Genomic DNA, 19,299 nt, shown 5'->3' on the forward strand with positions numbered 1-19,299 from the left:
TCTGTTCTGTACATCTGTGTCTCTTTTTCTGTTTTGCATATAGGGTTATCATTACCATCTTTCTAAATTCCATATATATGTGTTAGTATGCTGTAATGTTCTTTATCTTTCTGGCTTACTTCACTCTGTATGATGGGCTCCAGTTTCATCCATCTCATTAGAACTGATTCAAATGAATTCTTTTTAATGGCTGATATGTATATGTACCACAGCTTCCTTGTCCATTCGTCTGCTGACGGGCATCTAGGTTGCTTCCATGTCCTGGCTATTATAAACAGTGCTGCGATGAACATTGGGGTGCACGTGTCTCTTTCAGATCTGGTTTCCTCGGTGTGTATGCCCAGAAGTGGTATTGCTGGGTCATATGGCAGTTCTATTTCCAGTTTTTTAAGAAATCTCCACACTGTTCTCCATAGTGGCTGTACTAGTTTGCATTCCCACCAACAGTGTAAGAGGGTTCCCTTTTCTCCACACCCTCTCCAGCATTTATTGCTTGTAGACTTTTGGATAGCAGCCATCCTGACTGGCGTGTAATGGTACCTCATTGTGGTTTTGATTTGCATTTCTCTGATAATGAGTGATGTTGAGCATCTTTTCATGTGTTTGTTAGCCATCTGTATGTCTTCTTTGGAGAAATGTCTGTTTAGTTCTTTGGCCCATTTTTGATTGGGTCATTTATTTTTCTGGAATTGAGCTGTAGGAGTTGCTTGTATATTTTTGGGATTAATCCTTTGTCTGTTGCTTCGTTTGCTATTATTTTCTCCCAATCTGAGGGCTGTCTTTTCACCTTGCTTATAGTTTCCTTTGTTGTGCAAAAGCTTTTAAGTTTCATTAGGTCCCATTTGTTTATTTTTGCTTTTATTTCCAACATTCTGGGAGGTGGGTCAGAGGATCCTGCTGTGATTTATGTCGGAGAGTGTTTTGCCTATGTTTTTCTCTAGGAGTTTTATAGTTTCTGGTCTTACATTTAGATCTTTAATCCATTTTGAGTTAAAAAACAAGTGTTTTTATAGTAGTATTTTTGATAGGCATTAACTGAGGTACCACAGCATGTATCAGTTATCTTTTGCTGTAGTCATTTTCCTTGGAACTGAGTCACTCAAACTCTCCACCATTCGTTTGGTTTCCAGGTCAGCGAATACTTTAGGTGGTGGGAAGCTGATGCATCTAGAGAGAGTAGAGATGCCAAGTGCCCTTTCCCCCTCATCTTTTTATCCGGCAGTTTTCTGAGTTGTAATCTTGAAAATAAACTAGTAATAGAAAGTAAACTGTTTTCCCTGAACTCTGAGAGCTGTTCTAGCAGATTATCGAACCCAAGGAGGGGGTCATAGGGTGCCCAGATCCACAGGCAGTTGATCAGAAGCACAGGTGGCAACCTGGGACCGTGACTGGTGTCAGAAGCAGGGGCAGCTTGGGACTGAGTCCTGACCCGGGAGGTCTGTGCTGACTCCAGGGATTTACTGTCAGAATAGAATTGAACACAGGACACCTAGCTGGTGTCTGCAGAGAACTACAGGACTCTTTGGTGTGGAGAGGAACCACACATCTGGTGTCAGAAGTGTTGTGAGTCAAAAACCAGATAAGAGTGTTCTGAAGTGATCTAATGTCGTAAAAACAGCACTTCATACTTGGTTCTTAGCAATTTTTGCCAGATTGTCTTTCTTTCCAAAGATTTCCAAAAGACATTTCTTTTATGCAAAATCTCAGGATTGTAAATGTTGGCTCAAAAAAAGAGAAAAGTTTCTAAAGGTGGAGCTGGACAAATAAAACCTATTCCTTATCAATTGCCAGTTTGAGATTTCCAGTCTTAAGAACCCTCCAGGCCTTCCAACATAGCTCTGATTTTTTTTTTTAAATTGAATTCCTGAAAAAGACTTGAGTCCCAGTAGGTTAAAGACCATCCTCCTTGTACAGGGTACAAAGTACAGTCTGATTTGCGCTACAGCAGACTACAAACAGTGGCCATAAATTCTCCCTCTCCTAGTATCCATGATCCTTTGTGCTGTAGCTCTGAGTGTCCCCCCATTGACTCCAAGCTCGGCCACGTGACTTGCTTTGGCCAAGGGGAAGTGAGCGAAGGTGACAGAAGCAGAGGCTTGAATGATGTCTGTGCATCGAGGCTTACTCTTTCTTGCTGCTCTCTGAAACCCTGCCACCATGTGGCCAACTTCAGACTTGCTGGGGGATAAGAGGCTGCACACACAGAGGCCCCACCTGTCCCAGCTGAGGCCGTCATAAACCAGCCAGCCCAGCAGATGTGCCAGCTGAGACTAGCAAAGGCAGCCAAGATGAAAGGACCTCCCAGCCCACCCACAGAATTTCAAGCCACGTCTCTTGGGTCTCCTGCATTGGCAGACAGGTTCTTTACCACTCAGGCCAGCTGGGGAACAGGATCGATTGAAATCATTGGGATCGATTGAAATCATTGTGATCGATCATTGGTGATGAACTCAGTCTCTTATCTAGCTCGTCTCCCTTTCTTAGAGGTTGTGGGTGGGGCTGAAAGTGCCAACCCTCTAATCATCGGGTTGGTTCTTTTGGCACCAGCACCTGTCCTGAAGCTGTCCAGGGGCCCACCAAGTCACCTCATTAATATAAATTCTTGTTGGGTGGAGAGGGGCTCATTAGAGATAACAAAAAACAATTCTCTCAAAAAAAAAAACCAATTCTCTCAACTCTGTCACTCAAGAAATACCAAGATTTAGGAGCTCTGTGCCAGGAATTAGGGACAAAGACCAAGCGTCTGTTTCTTACTGTCTGACAGTATCACATCAGGGATGGTTATCTGTTCAGTGAAGCCCGTACTTTTCAGTCTGCCGTGCTCTCCACCGCTTGGCTGTCTCTTCAGCCCTGAGGCTGAGCGTCATCTGCTACTTGTCAGAGGAATCGTACTGTTGAATCCCTTACAGCAGAGAAATTTCCGTCAGCATTTCTAACAGGCCTAAAACAACGGAAGGTAGACAGAACACCGCATATCAGAAAAATGGAAGCCGATTGCTTGGGGTAAGGCAAGAATATTCTTCAGTGTTTCACACAGTCTGTGGTTCGGTGTCCAGAGAACCTCTTTTTCGTTTAGAAGTGGCTTGTTTGACTCGCAGCGTATCCTTGGCTCCTGCAGGCATGTGAGTTTAGGACTCTTTAATTCTGGAGACTGCGTGATCTATGCTGACATTCAGCCCTGCCGTCAGAAAGGCCCATGGCACCTGGATAATGCTGTCCCACTAGATCACTGCATGTTGTTCCTCCCTGTAAACTGTTCTGTGCTAAAGTGTCAAAGACCTCCTTGAGACATCTTGCTCAAAGCAGACCAGGCAGTAGAATAAGGAAGGTGTTGAGGGTGATGTTCCACAACACTGAACCCAGTTTTTTTTTTCCTTCTATTCATTTATTTGGCTGCATGGGTCTTACTTGTGGCATGTGAGTTCACAGACCCTCTACTTGCGGTGTGCAAGCTAATTGTGGCACGCAGGCTCCAGAGTACACGGGCTCAGTAGTTGCTTTGTGTGGGCTTCATTGCCCCACAGCATGTGGGTTCTTAGTTCCCTGACCAGGAATCAAACCCATGTCCTCTTCATCGCAAGGCAGATTTTTAGCCACTGCACCACAAGGGAAGTCCCCTCAACCTAGTGGGTCCTTTCCTTTGTGGGTGTTTGAATCCTAAAACTGTCTCCCTCTTTATGAGTGTATTAGAGGGTGTAGAGTCAAGTGTACAGCCCTATGTAGACTGCCTCACTCTTAGCTTCATCTTTAGCTCACCTCTACATGATTTTCTTGTCCATTGTTTTTAAGTTTACGTTTAAAATCTTATATTTTTTCTTTTTCGAATTCAAAGCTTACTCACTGCCAGCAGGCTTATTGTAAGAAGACAGAGCTCTGTTCCATTTTTAACTATGACACAATTAACATTTAACTTCCCACACCTCCTCCACCACCACGAAATTTGTCCCTGTGTGTGTTTACTTTTGAGCATCTTCATCAAAACTATGTGTGAGCTTCATTCTCTTTCTTCTGCTGCTTCTACTTGTGCTTCTGTTACTTTGCTTGCTTTGTGTTTTTGCTATTAATAAGAGAGTCACTGTATGTGTTAGAGAAACTCTGTAAATTGGACATCTCTTCACATATTACTTAGTAAATGTTTGAAGAAATGCATGAATTTTAATAAAGTTTTCTTGTGTTTATCAGCTCAAAGTGGCTATAGATAACAGCTGCAATGAAATGAAGATTGGTTATAAATACTACTTGCTCCTTTCCACAGAAGTTTTTTATTTCCTCTTAGCCTGTTTTGTTTGGTTTTTTGTTGTTCAGTCACTAAGTCACGTCCGACTCTTTGCGACCCTATGGACTGAGCATGCCAGGCTTCCCTGTCTTTCATGATCTTCTGGAGTTTGCTCAAACTCATGTCCAGTGAGTCAGTGATGCCATCCAGCCATCTCATCCTCTGTTGCCCCCTTCTCCTCCTGCCCGCAATCTTTCCCAGTATCAGAGTCTTTTCCAGTGAGTCGGCTCTTCCCATCAGGTGGCCAAAGTATTGGAGCTTCAGCTTCAGCACCAGTCCTTCCAATGAAATTCACAGTTGATTTCCTTTAGGATGGACTGGTTTGATCTCCTTGCAGTCCAGGAGACTCTCAAGAGTCTTCTCCAGCACCATAGTTCAAAAGCATCAATTTTTTGGTGCTCAGCTTTCTTTATGGTCCGACTCTCACATCCGTACACGACTACTGCAAAAGCCATAGCTTTGACTATATGGACCTTTGTTGGCAAAGTAATGTTTCTGCCTTTTAATACGCTGTCTAGGTTTGTCATAGCTTTTCTTCCGAGGTGCATCTTTTAATTCTGTGGCTGCAGTCACCGTCAGCAGTGATTTTGGAGCCCAAGAAAAAAATCTGCCACTATTTTGTTTGTTTTAAGTTTAAAATATAGTCTTCTTTTTTGTCTGTGAATTGATGGAATACCTTTCAGAACTATGCTTTTCTGGATGAGCTAAAAAGAGAGAGAGAGGCAGCACAGTGAAATGATGAAGAGCTTGGTTGGGCTCTGTCTAGAAGAGATCTGAATTTGAATCTTGACTTGCTTTCTTATTGTCTTTCTGACATGTGGAAGATAACTTCTCTGTGTCTAGTTTACTCATCTGTAAAATGATCACAGTAATAACGACCACCTTGTAGTGACATTGTTAGTGCATGACATAATATATGAAAAACACCATTGGAAAGGTAGGCTATGTAATATCAGTGAGGTGTACTTTAAGGCAAGAACCACTACTTGAGATGAGATGGGGCATTCTTAATAATAAAATATTAAACCCACTAGGAACATAAAGCAATATGTTTGTATATATGTCAGAATCTATAGACACTCAGTAATATAATCTCAGAATGGACAGAACTCTAAGGAGAAAGAGCAGGTTTTTAACATGCTTCTCTCAAGTGGATAAAACAAGCAAATCGAAATCAGTAAAAGTAGTGAAGGTTTGAACAACTAAATTAACAAGTTTAGCCTATATGGCAGAAATAGAGTACTGAAGCTTGAACCTTTGGAATATAAATTCCTCTTAAGAGCACCGAACTTGCTCTCAGAACAGTCAACTGGGCACTACAGCAGGTTTCAAGAAAGTATTGAAATAATTTAGAGCACAGTATCTGAACACAAGGCCATTAAACTATGAATCAGTAGTTAAAGATAACTAGAATATTCTAATATGTGTATAACTTAGTGCACTTCTCACTTGCTTATGGTCACTTTGGTTATTTTTTTATTAATAGGAGCATCAAAGTTACTACTGAATTCCCTTGATTTCTTGTTGTTCGGTTGCTAAGTCATTTTCAACTCCCTGCAACCCCGTAAACTGCAGCACACCAGGCTTCCCTGTCCTTCACTATTTCCCAAAGTTTGCTTAAACTTAGGTCTATTGAGATGGTGATGCTATCCAATCATCTCATCCTCTGTCACCCTCTTCTTCTCCTGCCTTCAACCTTTCCTAGCATCAGGAAAGGTTCCAATGAGTCATCTCTTCACATCAGGTGGCCAAAGTTATTTGAGCTTCAACATCAGTCTTTCCAGTGAATATTCAGGGTTGATTTCCTTTAGGATTGACTGGTTTGATCTCCTTGATTTCTTACAAATATGAATTTTTCTCCCTTTTTTCCTTTCTATAGAGATGAATAGGTTCATTTTAGGTAGGACCTTGATATAATTATTGAGATTATTCTGGGTAGAATGAGGCCTGATCTCTAAAGAAAGGAAGAAAGAGAGGATTTTTATTTTCAGTGACTGTGTGTTTCTATATACGATCATTTATAACTCAGGTTTAAAATTAGCAGGATGAAAGGTCATCACAATAATCATATCAAGATTGACAGGATATTTTCACTGGGGATTGGGCTCCCGCTTTATATCCTTTTCATTGTATAGTTTTTAATTATTCTCAACAGCATTGTGAGATTCTGAGCCTCAGGAATTATGATGATGGTTTTAAGGATGTGACGGGCTTCCCTGGTTGCTCAGATGGTAAAGCGTCAGTCTGCAATGCTGGAGACCCGGGTTTGATCCCTGGGTCAGGAAGATCTCCTGGAGAAGGAAATGGCCACCCACTCCAGTACATTTGCCTGGAAAATCCCACGGACAGAGAAGCCTGGTAGGCTACAGTTCATGGGATCACAAAGAGTTGGACACGACTGAGCAACTTTACTTACTTACTTAAGGATGTGACTAAAACCATCCTATCTCTGTATAGAATGGAGGCAGACAAATGACTGAGCTTGGAGCCTCATTGCCTGTTTTTTCAGGGAGCAGAGGCCAATAGCAGGCAGGCATAAGACCCCTGAGACTCAGAACGTTTCTCCATGGTCCTTCTATTGCTTTTGAGCCACTCAGGAATGCACTCCACAGCTCCTAGGGACTTTTCCTCTTCTCCATTCTTCCTCTGCTCCTTGGAAAAAAATCTATAAAGTTCCTTGATTATAGCATCTAGTATTGACAAAATTCCTTATTGTTAGTGTCAATGTCCAGGCCTTTTTTTGGTGAAGTGATGGAGGCTTGTAAAACAACTAAGGCCTTTGGAATTTACTGTTCATAATCTAAAAGCAGGAATGGAGGTGTAGTGGAAAGGTCAGGCCGGTTCCCATTTTGCATCAGGTAGCTTTATGACACAAAGTCCTGAGAGTTATTAGATGATGATAGCCTGCAGTATCCATTAAGACGGTCTTTTTTAGTTTTGTAAAACACAAAGTCCAGTTAGAGTAGCTATCTTATTAAAGAGGCCCCCAGCAAAAGGGGCGGTGAGACACGTTGCTGCCCTTATAGTGTGCAGTCGTTCTGCGTTTCCAGTAATCGATGTCCTTTGCTCAGCAGTGACGCATTATTGAACTTTTAAGGATTCCTTTTAGATATCATATCAGCACTGGAGAGGGATTAAAGCAATGAGAGTCTGTCGTGTTTTAATCATTCATCCCTAGCTTTGATCAAAGCTTCCCCACTTTTAACAACTTTGACTTTAGCCCCTTCTGGTTTTTCCATATGTCACTAAGCCAGATCATTACAAGCATTCGTTTGGCCTACATTCCTTTAAAAGTTCTGTCAGTTGAAGTCAACAATATCCACTGAAAAGTAGCTTTCAGTGTCTACTGATATGACTGGGTAAAAAGAAAAATAGAGTTTCTGTCCGTCAAGGAAAGTTGTAAGGCCAACCCTGATAGATCTAAAAAGCACATAAACTCCTTTGATGGTGAGTTTTATGGCATGTGAATTATGTGTCAGTTTTTAAAAGGGCATAGGCTTTGAAACCAAAAAAACACATAAATAACATTCTCGAGGTAAATATAAATTATGGAATAGTTATAGGAAATTAATAATGAGAATTTAGTTAGGATTATTAAGGGGCAATTTCTTTCTTTCTCGAAATTCACTGAAGAGAGTGAATTATGAGACCCATTGGCAGGGAGAACAGAGAGGCTTTGGAAAAAGTACAATCTGAGCTTGAAACATAACTGGCAGAAATGTGGTAGATGATTACTTTGTGAAATGAGCCAGTGAGTTTGAGAAGAGTGGGGAATGAGTGGTACTGACGGATGCAGATTAAAAAGGCAAAGACAGATAAAAATCTGCAACATGTGTTTTTCTTCTGGGTTGTGCTCTTTTGTGAATATGTGGCTGCCCTTCTGCTCGCTCTTTTTTACTGATGGCCCTCAGAGTAGGTCATTGTCCACGCAAGGCTTGACTGTCAATCCACTCCTGCTCTCAGAGGCCTAGGTGAGGCCTTGGTGTGGCTCTGTGCTTCAGAGAAGATTTGTTCTTGTTCCTTAGAAAACCCCATCAGCATATTGATGATGGGAGGTGGCCCATCAGCACAGACCCCTGGAGAAGTCTTAGCGGCAGAGTTTTTAGAGAAGCTTTGGTCTGAGAGCCCCTTGTAATTGAGCTGAAAGTGCCAGACCTAAAGCTTGATCTTGTTTTATTTTCTCCTGAAACACCTGTTTGAAGAGAGGCCAGTTTTAAGTAATCAAATGTTTTCAGTTCATTAGGGATGGTGTCCAGTCATTTTAAAAAATAAACAACTGATATTTTATTCTGTTACAGTGTCGCACATGCTCAGTCCTATCTTGACTGTTTATCACCCTGTGGACTTAGCTCACCAGGCTTCTCTGTCCATGGGATTTCCCAGGCAAGAAGACTGGAGTAGGTTGCCATTTCCTTCTCTAAGGGATCTTCCCGACCCATTGAACTTGCATCTCTTGCATCTTCTGCATTGAAAGTGAAAATGAAAGTCCTCAGTCGTGTCTGCCTCTTTGCAACCCTATGGACCACACAGTCCATGGAATTCTCCAGGCCAGAATACTGGAGTGGGTAGCCTTTCCCTACTCCAAGGAATCTTCCCAACCCAGGGATCGAGCCCAGGTCTCCCTCAACACTTGTGGATTCTTTACCAGCTGAGCCACAAGGGAAGCCCAAGAATACTGGCGTGGGTAGCCTGTCCCTTCTCCAGAGGATTTTCCCGACCCAGGAGTCGAGCCAGGCTCTCCTGCATTGAGGCAGATTCTTCACCAACTGAGCTATGAGGGAAGCCCACCAGCTGAGCCACCAGTGAAACAAATCATACCTTCAATTTCTGGAAGAAGTAGAAGTCTCTAGACCCAGTGACATATTTAAGCACCGCATCTATTACAGATTGTAAGTTTAGCATTGTGAAGAGCCTGACTTATGCATAATTTTCTTCTGTTGTGTTTGTTTTTGTTTTTAAATTTTCAATTACCAAGGGACCTCAAACCAGTTACCCAGCTCTACGTCAGTGTGGACGCTAGCACCAAAGACAGCCTGAAGAAAATTGACCGCCCGCTCTTCAAGGATTTCTGGCAAAGATTCCTCGATAGTTTAAAAGCCTTGGCTGCAAAGGTAAGAGTTATGACATCTTTAAAAAAAAAGGAGAGGGTTTTCTTTTCTTTCTAAAAAAGACTAAAATCTACAACTTTTTTTAGACTTCTACTTTTATTATTCAGTAAATATTTATTTATCAACTTCCTCTTAAGTTTCTAGCACTGTGCCTTATATATGTGTATTTCACGTATTTAGAGAGGGATGCAAAACCCCAAAGCTAATTAAACACAGTTAAGCCGCAGTACGTAGCAACCCTAGAATATGTTTAAATATGAACTTAGTTTTCCTGAATTTCTAGAACAAAATTAACTACCCAGTAAGGAACTCAGCCCCAAAGCGTCCAAATCTGATGTCTTTTCCTGCAAACCTTTGCTCCTTCTTAAATCTCCGTATTCTTTTAGACCTAAAGTACTGGTTTTTCTCCATTGGCCCACTGTCAGTATTGGATATTTTCTGTTAGTTCTACCTTTAAAAAAATTAATTAAAAAAAAATTTGGGTGTGCTGGGTCTTTGTGTGTGCATGGACTCTCTTAATTGCTGTGTGTGGGCTCAGTTGCCCCGCGGCATATGGGATCTTAGTTCCCCTACGTGGGATCAAACCTGTGTCCTCTTCATTGGAATGTGGATTCTTAACCACTGGGCCACCAGGGAAGTCCCTTGCTCTGCCTCTTATTCTTTTGTAGCCGTTTTCCCCTTTCTTGTTCTCTTTGCTTCTGCCCTGCAGTCCCTCATGCTCTGCCCAGATCTGATATTGACGACCACTGTAGGAGCTTAAAAAATGGAGTTTCCTATTCCTAGTGGGATTTGAGAATCTGCATTTTAAACATCTCGGGGGACTTTTGATGTGTAGCCAAAGATGGGAGTCAGTGTCCCAGAAAACCTGCCCTGCCCTCCTTTGCCCTTCCTGCCCCATGGCTGTCTGACTGCAGTAGACATTTCCAGGCTCATCGTTCACCATATTCCCCAGGAATGCTACACATCTCTACTCATCTTGCCATTTCCGCAGGTGTGCCCAGCACTTTTCTTGAGAGCCCAGACTGTCCTTTCTTTCCATTTCTTTGACCTGCAGAAATTCTATGCAACCTTCAGGTCTCAGCTTCCTTACTGCCTCTGCTGTGAAGCCTTCTCCAGTTGCAGATAGCTGCCCCGTCTCCCTTCCTGAGTTTCATATCTGTAAATACACTTCATTTCCTCTGTTTTATCCTAGCTTCCCTCCCCCGAACTGGATTCCTTACTCATATCTGAATTTTATCTAACATAGCACACTTGATGGTATTTGTGTGCTATGCTTAGTCATTCAGTCGTGTCCGATTCTTTGTGACCCCATGGACTATAGCCTGCCAGGTTCCTCTGTCTGTGGGGATTCCCCAGGCGGGAATACTGGAGTGGGTTGCCATGCCCTCCTCCAGGGGATCTTCCCCACCCAGGGATCAAACCCAGGTCACCTGCATTGCAGGTGGATTCTTTACCATCTGAGCCACCAGGGCATTTGACAAATGTTTGTTAAAAGAATGAATGAGACTCACCAGAGCTCTGTAGTGGTGAGAGGTACTGTATATATTATCTTTATTTTTCAGCTGATCACATTCCATACTCGCTCCTATCCCCCCCCACCCAATTTTATGCTTGAGAAATTAAATCAGTGCCTTTTTTGGTGATTAACACTGACATTATGTGAGACATGAAAAATAGGCATTAGTTTCTGATCCATCTTGGATTATTTATAAAACTAGCAAGTTAACATCTGGCTTGGTTGCTAAGTTCTCTTTGGGTGTGGACTTTAAATTCAGGTGTATCCTCTTCGCTTGTTGCTGAGACAGGAGATACAGCACATAAAAATCAGAATGGGTTTAAATGGAAGTAAACAGCAGGGTTGGCAATATCAAACACATATGATACACATAACTCTGTATAAAATAGAAAACTAATAAGGGCCTACTGTATAGTGTAAGGAACTACTCAGTATTCTGTAATGGCCTGAATGCAAAAAGAATCTGAAAAAGAGTGGAATATTTATATGTGTAACTAACTGAATTACTTTGCTGTACATCTGAAACTAACACAGCATTGTAAGTCAACTGTACTCCAATAAAAATGAAAAAAATATCAAACACATATGAGATTGTTACACAGGCCTGTCTGAGCCAGAGTGTGGAAGTTGACAAGTAGGCATTTGCAGACTGGCTCTATAGTCTACTTTTTTCCTTTTGGCCAAAAGTTTCCACAAATGCCTTCTTTAATTATTTATTGATGTATCCTGGTTTACAGTGTTGTGCTCATTTCTGCAGTGCAGTGAAGTGACTCAGTTATGTATCTAGATACTTAATATTCTTTTCCATTATGATTTATCCTGGGAGATTGGGTATAGTTCCCTGTGCTGTACAGTAGGCCCTGTTGTTTATCTGCTCTAAATGCCATAGTTTGCATCTGCTCACCCCAAACTCCCCATCCATCCCTCTCTACCTTACCTCCTTGGCAACCACATGTCTGTTCTCCATGAGTCTTGTTTCTGTTTTGTAGAAAGGTTCATTGGTGTCCTATTTTAGCTTCCACATGTCAGTGATATCATAAGGTATTTGTCTGTTTCTGACTTACTTCACTTAGTAAGACAGTTGTATCTACATTGCTGCAAATAGCACTGTTCTTTTTAATGACTGAGTGGTATTCCATGATATATAAGTTCTACATCTTCTGGAAGAACGTGAGGATGTCTTTGGCCCAGTATGGAAATTTAGCAAAAATACGGAAGGCAATTCCTGCTTCAAAGCAACACAAAATGAATTCTTATCTTGAAGTTACAAGCATTTGAATGTCCAATTCAATTGTAAGTAGTCTGGATTGACTCATTGTTAGCCATGTAGTAACTTTAAGTTCTACACTATTTTCTAACCCATGAGCTTCTTACATATAACATCGTATTTGTGTCCATGTAACTCTAGTTGGAAAAGTTTTCTTGGGCTATTTAAACTAGCTGCCTGCAGTTTAGGATAATTGCTTTCTAAGCATTTTGTAGTGTTTGTTTCCCATTCTTCCATTGTTTATATTGTCATTTAGGAAAGATCTGTGGCAGGAAGCTGCTGTCAAAATAAAAAGTTTTCTTTAACTCAAGCTATGTTATTTCCTTTTGAATATCTGATATGATTGGCATATTAGATAATTATCAAGAAAGGTCAGCTTTACTGCTGATTAATACTAGAAAATAAGACATTTATGTTGTGGCTATACTTTTTCACTGGGGCCAAATATAGGATTACTATAATCTCATATCATTTGAGTTTTTAAATGAAAACTTTACAATAAAAGTGATACTTCAATTAGAACACCCATAATATTATCTCCTGTTACCTGTTTGCGCATTTAATATACCTGTGCAAGGAAAAGCATTTGAAGAATTTCTTAAACTTTATAAACAGAAATCTGATTTTTCCCAAGTTTTTAGAAGGTAGCATATTTTGCTTTATTACTCTTGGCAAGTATAATGTTTACATTTCAAGATTTTTATCCTTTGTCAAAATGTTCCTTTTCAAATATGAGGGGAGAAATATATTGGTATTTGAGTATGTAGGGCTAAAAAGCAATTTCGTCAAGATAACACAGCATAAAATGTGTTAGCTTCAGTTTCTGGACATGGCAGCTACTTGTCAAAGTCTTTTTTTAAAAAAAAAAAAAAGAGAAATTCATTTTGTGCAAGACAACACTGCCTACCTTTGGCAATAGACTTTTCATCAGCAGTGTGACCAGATGTGTTTCTGCTGGTCCATTATTATGCCAACTTGAAGATCCAGTAGGAAATGAAAGTAATTAATCTTTCCCCATGTTTGAGCAATAATATTGATATTCTTGAAACCTCATGTTTGAAAGACAGAATTAATTCCCTGCATTACACATTCTTGGATGTCCAAAATGAACATTAGTTCTATGGATATGACTATGCATTGAGCTGATGTTCTTGGAGTGATGTCTTACTGTTAAAAAGGGTTTGCACGCGTGCTTGCTTAGTGACTCAGTCGTGTCCGACTCTTTGCGACCCCCATGGACTGAGCCAGGCTCCTCTATCCATGTGGATTGTCCAGGCAAGAAAACTGGAGTTGCCATGCCCTTCTCCAGGGGATCTTCCCAACCCAGGGATCAAATCCACATCTCCCGCATTGCCGGCGGATTTTTTACATCTGAGCTACCAGGGAAGCGGTACATTAATGAGATGGCTCTGTATCTAATATTTAAATAAACCAAAGTATCCATGTGGCCTATGACTGGCAGGTTTTAAAAAACAAACATTTAATATTTGTCCTTATCTGATTATAAAAATATTACATGTTGATTATAGAAAGGTGGGGGAAGAAAAGAAAAAAGAAGTTACCCATGATTCCAGGATTTTGAGACAACTACTACTGAGATTGTGAAGTAGTTCTGTTCATCCTTTGGCGGAGGGTGTTTTGTTTTGCATCTGTGATTCAGTTTTGTATGTTGCTCTTTGTTGTTAACCCTGGATCATGAGCATTTTTCCATTCTAATAAAAATTCTCTTTGACCTTCAGGTTAAAGCCAGTATAGTTTTTCATCAGTAACAGTGTGAAATAGTAGAAAATATATATATTGGTCTCTGTCCCTAGTTCCTGGCACAGAGCTCCTAAAGCCCTTATAGTTTTCTAAGTGATAAGAACACTAGAAGCATCTTTTGTTTCCATAAGGCAATTTTGGGTGGGCTCCTGGATGGATCCTGCTTGAGGACTGGTCAGCAGGGTGACTAAACCGTAATTAGAAGCTTGAAATTATCAGCACTCCCCAACAAACACACACACACACACACACACACACACACACGCACGCACGCATGCACACGGAGAAGGGCTAGAAGTGAAGTAATGATGATTGTGCCTACAAGAAGAAGCCTGTATAGCACTCCCCAACACACACACACACACACACACACACACACACACACACGGAGAAGGGCTAGAAGTGAAATCAATGATTGTGCCTACAAGAAGAAGCCTCTATAGCACTCCCCAACACACACACACACACACACACACGGAGAAGGGCTAGAAGTGAAGTCAATGATTGATTGTGCCTACAAGAAGAAGCCTCTATAGAAATCCCACTCGGGGGTTTGGGAAGCTTCCAGGTTGGTGAACACAACCACATATTGGGAGGGCGATGCGGCCCCATCTCCATGGGGACAGAAGTGCCTGTGCTCAGGACCCTCCCAAGACCATGCATTATGCATCTGTTCATCTGTACCATTTAATAAACTTGTGAATGTAGGTCAGTGTTGCCCTGAGCCCTCTGAGCTGCTCTAGCAGGTTAGTCAAACCAGAGGAGGGGGCCCTGGGACCTCTGATTTAGAGCCCATCAACCAGGAGCACAGGCGACAGCCTGGAGTTGGGACTGGCCCCTGAAGTAGGTGTAGTGTCGGAAGTGAGTTAATTGGTGGGACACCCAGCTCATGTTGCAGAGAATAGTTTGGTGGGGGAACATCCCTCACACATGTGACCAGAAGTGTCAGAAGTGGTGTGTTGTGTGTGAATGGTAATGTAAAATGGTAAAAAACCCAGGGGAGGGAAACCTGAGTTTTCCCCTCCTCCCTTAGCTTCCTGCTTGTTGGCCGGTATCAGGGTCTCACCAGACTGCGTTCCAGCCTGCTGCTTGGTATCGTGGGGGCCTGGGTGTAGATCAGGTTCCTGTCCCGAGCACACTTGGGAGGGAGCCTTGAGTCTCTGCTGCTCTCCGGTTGCAACAGGAACATTTCGTTACTTTCTAACACTCCTAAAGTCAGATGCAGCTAGAGATGGCATGTCATATTCAGTTGGTAGCTTTGTTATTTTCATAGAGGAGAGACATAAAATAATGGTACATAAAATAATTGTGTGTCTTACAATGTAGAAAATCTTGTGTGTGTGAGTCGCTCAGTTGTATCTGATTGTTTATGGCCCCCTGGATTGTAACCTGCCAGTCTCCTCTGTCCATGGGATTCTTCAGGCAAGAATACTGGAGTGGGTTGCCATTTCCTCCTCCAGGGGATCTTCCCGACCCAGGGATCAAACCTGGGTCTCCTGCATTGCAGGCAGATTCTTTACCATCTGAGCCACCAGTTAAATAGCACATTCTTCTTCCCTCCTTCCTTTTTAGAACAAACTAATCTCTTCTCTCTCATTCTGACTAATTGCCCTGCTTATTGACCTCTTTGGTTAATTTCTGCTTCCCATCATTGATGCCAAAGTCTTCTCTTGAGCCTTAGTCCATCTGGCTGTAGTCTGGATATCTGTTTCTTATTATTACCTTTTCTTAGACTTTATCTTGCCCTTTACGTTTATGTAACCTGCGTGTATCCTCTCTGTACGCATAGATCTCCCAGGGTGTTGATCCCATCCAGCCTTGATTTAGTGCCATTTCGCCCTCTTCTGCCTGGCTAAGAGGGTATTCTGGTTTTAGCCACTCTAGAAATCAGACCAGGACTGATTTGATTTCAGACCAAGAGATTTGATTTGATCTCTCCAGTTGTTGTTTTTGTTGTTGTCTAGTGGCTAAGTCATGTCTGACTCTTTTATAACTCCATGGACCATAGCTGCCAGGCTCCTCTGTCCATGGGATTTCCCAGGCAAAAATACTAGAGTGGGTTACCATTTCCTCCTCCAGGGGATCTTCCCCTCCCAGGCGTTGAGCTTGAGGCTCCTACCGTGTCTCCTGGATTGCAGGCAGATTCTTTACCACTGAACAGAAAAGTGAACGTGAAGGTGCCTCAGTCGTGTCTGACTCTTTGTGACCCCATGGACAGTCCATGGAATTCTCCAGGCCAGAATACTAGAGTGGGTAGCCTTTCCCTTCTCCAGGGGATCTTCCCAACCCAGGGATCGAACCCAGGTCTCCCGCATTGCGGGCAGATTCTCTACCAGCTGAGCCACAAGGGAATCCCTTTACCACTGAGCCAGTGGGGAGAGCTGCAAACTGGTTGACTCTCCTCAGTCCTAGGAAGATCCCTAGTGAATAGAGAATAGATTTTCTCCAGACCTGACTTCTGCATAAGCTTATTATGGAAAGATGAGCATGTTGCATCTTAGGTTCATGTTGAGGCATCAAGTGATGTCTTGTAGCTAAGTAGATAGTTGCTTAGATGACTTGGAGACTCAGAGGAATGTTGGAGTGTGAATATGTAGGTTTCTTAGAAGTCATCTCTGTAGCAGTAGATTTCAGATGAAGGCAAGAAGGTAGATGGAATTGTCTAAGAAATGTCTAAAGAGGGCCAAAGAAGGAGCCTTAGGGCAGACAAATTTTGAAGCTTTCAAGATGAGGCACGTATGTAGAGAGTGAGTCTGGTGTGGTATGTGGTGAGTTTGGTAACAGTGTTTTTACAATCCCATGCACGTATGGTGTATTACATACAATTCAAAGAAATTGAGTTTTCATGAAGTTACTGAGGGACGGTTAAGGGGTAATGAAAAAGAAACTTGGTTTACCAGTTGACCTCTTAACAACTGTGTCAAATAGTGGAATATAGTGTTTTGCATAGAAGCCATTGTGTAGTGGGTCAAGTGGAAGAATGGAAGTCGGAAGAGTGAACAATAGATATTAATGTAGTGAATAGTAACTTTTTGAACCCAGAGCAATAATACTGTTTAATGAAGAAAATAAAGGCATTTCCTTTTATTAGGTTAAAATTAGATAAGCATATGTACTAAAAACAAATTAGAAAATAAATATCCCCATAATGAAAATAAGATGACTTGAATGCCACCAGAATTCAAAGACAAAAACACTATTACTATGATGCTGTTTTTCTTCCAGAGTTTTAATTCATGTGTATGTGTATGTCTTACTTATAAAATGCAATTTTACATATTTTTGCAACTGTACTTTTTATTTAACATTATCTTGAAAACTGTGTCATCTTCCATCACCATAGATTAATTTTGCCTGTTCTTGAACTTTTCTTATTTGACTATTTTTTTTTAACTTCATACAAATAGAACCATTTTTATGTTTTATTGTGTGTCTTTTTCTCTCCTTGGTATCATGTTTGCGATATCTCTATGATGTTTTGGTAACGGTTCATTCATTTTTACTGCCCTACAGAATATGACTATACAACAGATGTTTTAGTGTTTCTACCTTTGGTGGACAATTGAGTTATTTTATGGTTTTGACTATTATGGATAATTTTTTTGGACATTCTTGTGTATATGTAAATATACGTGCATTTCTGTTGGATAGATATGTACACCAGATTTGTTAGATTACAGGATAAGTGTATGTCCCACTTTAGTAGGTGTTGCCAGTTTTCCAAATTAACTATGCCAATTTATACTTCCCCCAACATTGTATGAGAGGGTCAGTTATTCTGTGCTCTCTGACCTCCTCCCCACTTTAAAAAACTTAGCCATTGTTGTTGATATCTTTTGATGAGCAGAAGTTCTTCATTTTAACAAAGCCCAAATACTGATTTGTTGAAGTTTCATGGTTAGTGATTTTCATGTCCTTCCTGTTCATGAAATCTTTGCCTACCCCAAGGTCATGAAGATATTTGCTAATTTTTTTTAGTAAGAGCTTTATTAGTTTTTCTTTCACATTTGGATCTATGAATCATCTCAAATTAATTTTTTTAGGATAATTTGAGGAGGGTTTATTTACTAAGGGCTTAATTATGCAAGTGTGTGGGAGGAATATGGGGACCAGGGGGAGAGTGCCAAGAATCCTGGGGCCAGCAGCACTAGAACATTACCATCCCAGGAGTCAAAGGGAGAAGGGGGAGGAGAGGTTACTGCAACCTGGGAGGAGGGGAGAGTACTGTAGAGCAGGTCATCTGGAGAAGGTAGTAGTGTTCTGTGATGTTTTGTCCTGGGCCACAGCCACAGCCTTGCAAGGAGAGAAGAGGCCCTTTCTCTTCCCTTCTCAACTGATGCTCCCACTGGCCAGAGCCCAGACTAGGTAGGCTGGGCATTGGTTCCTCTTGAGGGGGTTACCTGACCTGGGGAGGCCTCTCTAGACCAAAGTACAGCCCAGAGGAAGGAGTAAGTAGTTTTTAGTAGAGCGCAGCCCTGTGCAGCCCTTAGCATGCAACAGTTGCTGTGCGCCATCACCCTGCATCCCTTTTCTAGGCAGTGGTTACCATGGAACGATTAGTGGTCCTGCTTAGCCATTGGTCAGCGCCACAATGGGCCCTGCCCCCAGGCAACCAGCTATCAAGGAGCCACTGTTAGTGGGCTATTCAGCCAGAGGTCAGAGGAGTGGTGGTCCTCGGGCAGAGAGTGAGATAAGAGGCGAATCCCAGCCTTCTCCCTGGGGTCCTCCAGCTCACCCGGCCTTGGGTCAGGCTGGGAGCTGTGTCCTGCAGGGCTCCAGAGCCCTCACCAAGGCCACCCAACTGGCCAGGCCCAGGCCTTGAGGTGGCCGTGACTCTCTTCCCCATCCCCGTCTCTGCGACCTCATGGCAGCGGCTATCTGCATAGGATGCAGTGTGTGTGACTGGGCCCCCGCTGTCCGGGCGACCTGAGGAACCTGGGGGCCAGTTGGGTCCTGGGTGCCTGGATCCCTCAGTGTTGACAGCTGGACCTCAGAGGGTGAATGTTGTGCCTTGGGACCTGGTGCTTTCTTGTCAAAACAGAGAATAACATTCCTTTGGTGGAATATACAGGAACATACAGAACCATGACCTGCCTGACCTCAAGAACAAAGGATCTGATACCAAGACTTAGAACAGCTAAACACGCCCCTCTCCCACCTTTGCTAGAAATGGGCTTAGCTGAGAGCTTTGGGGCAGTTTGGACTTTTTAAGGCATAAACCCACCTCTCCTTGCAGGGCCCTCCGTAAACCTTTGTCTGCTCCAAACTCTGACATTTTGGTATTGTTTGGCCCCTCTGTGTGATGGGCACACGGACTTGCCTTTTGGTAACAGATGGGGTTACTGCTTGGACACTGCGGGAATGAACTCCG

At 42.2% G+C, this 19,299-nt stretch overlaps 1 protein-coding gene across 2 annotated transcripts in view; it reads left to right on the plus strand.

Moving 5' to 3' along the window:
- Positions 1 to 19,299, plus strand: part of LOC110125218 (S-adenosyl-L-methionine-dependent tRNA 4-demethylwyosine synthase TYW1) — a 144,404-nt gene that overhangs the window by 62,046 nt on the left and 63,059 nt on the right. For both annotated transcript variants that reach the window (XM_070461277.1, XM_070461278.1), the window contains one exon: positions 9,252 to 9,387. In XM_070461277.1, the coding sequence (XP_070317378.1) occupies positions 9,252 to 9,387 (136 nt within the window). The remainder of the gene's footprint in view (positions 1 to 9,251; positions 9,388 to 19,299) is intronic.

Source organism: Odocoileus virginianus, chromosome 33 (assembly GCF_023699985.2).
Source record: "Odocoileus virginianus isolate 20LAN1187 ecotype Illinois chromosome 33, Ovbor_1.2, whole genome shotgun sequence".
Taxonomy (NCBI): Eukaryota; Metazoa; Chordata; class Mammalia; order Artiodactyla; family Cervidae; genus Odocoileus; species Odocoileus virginianus.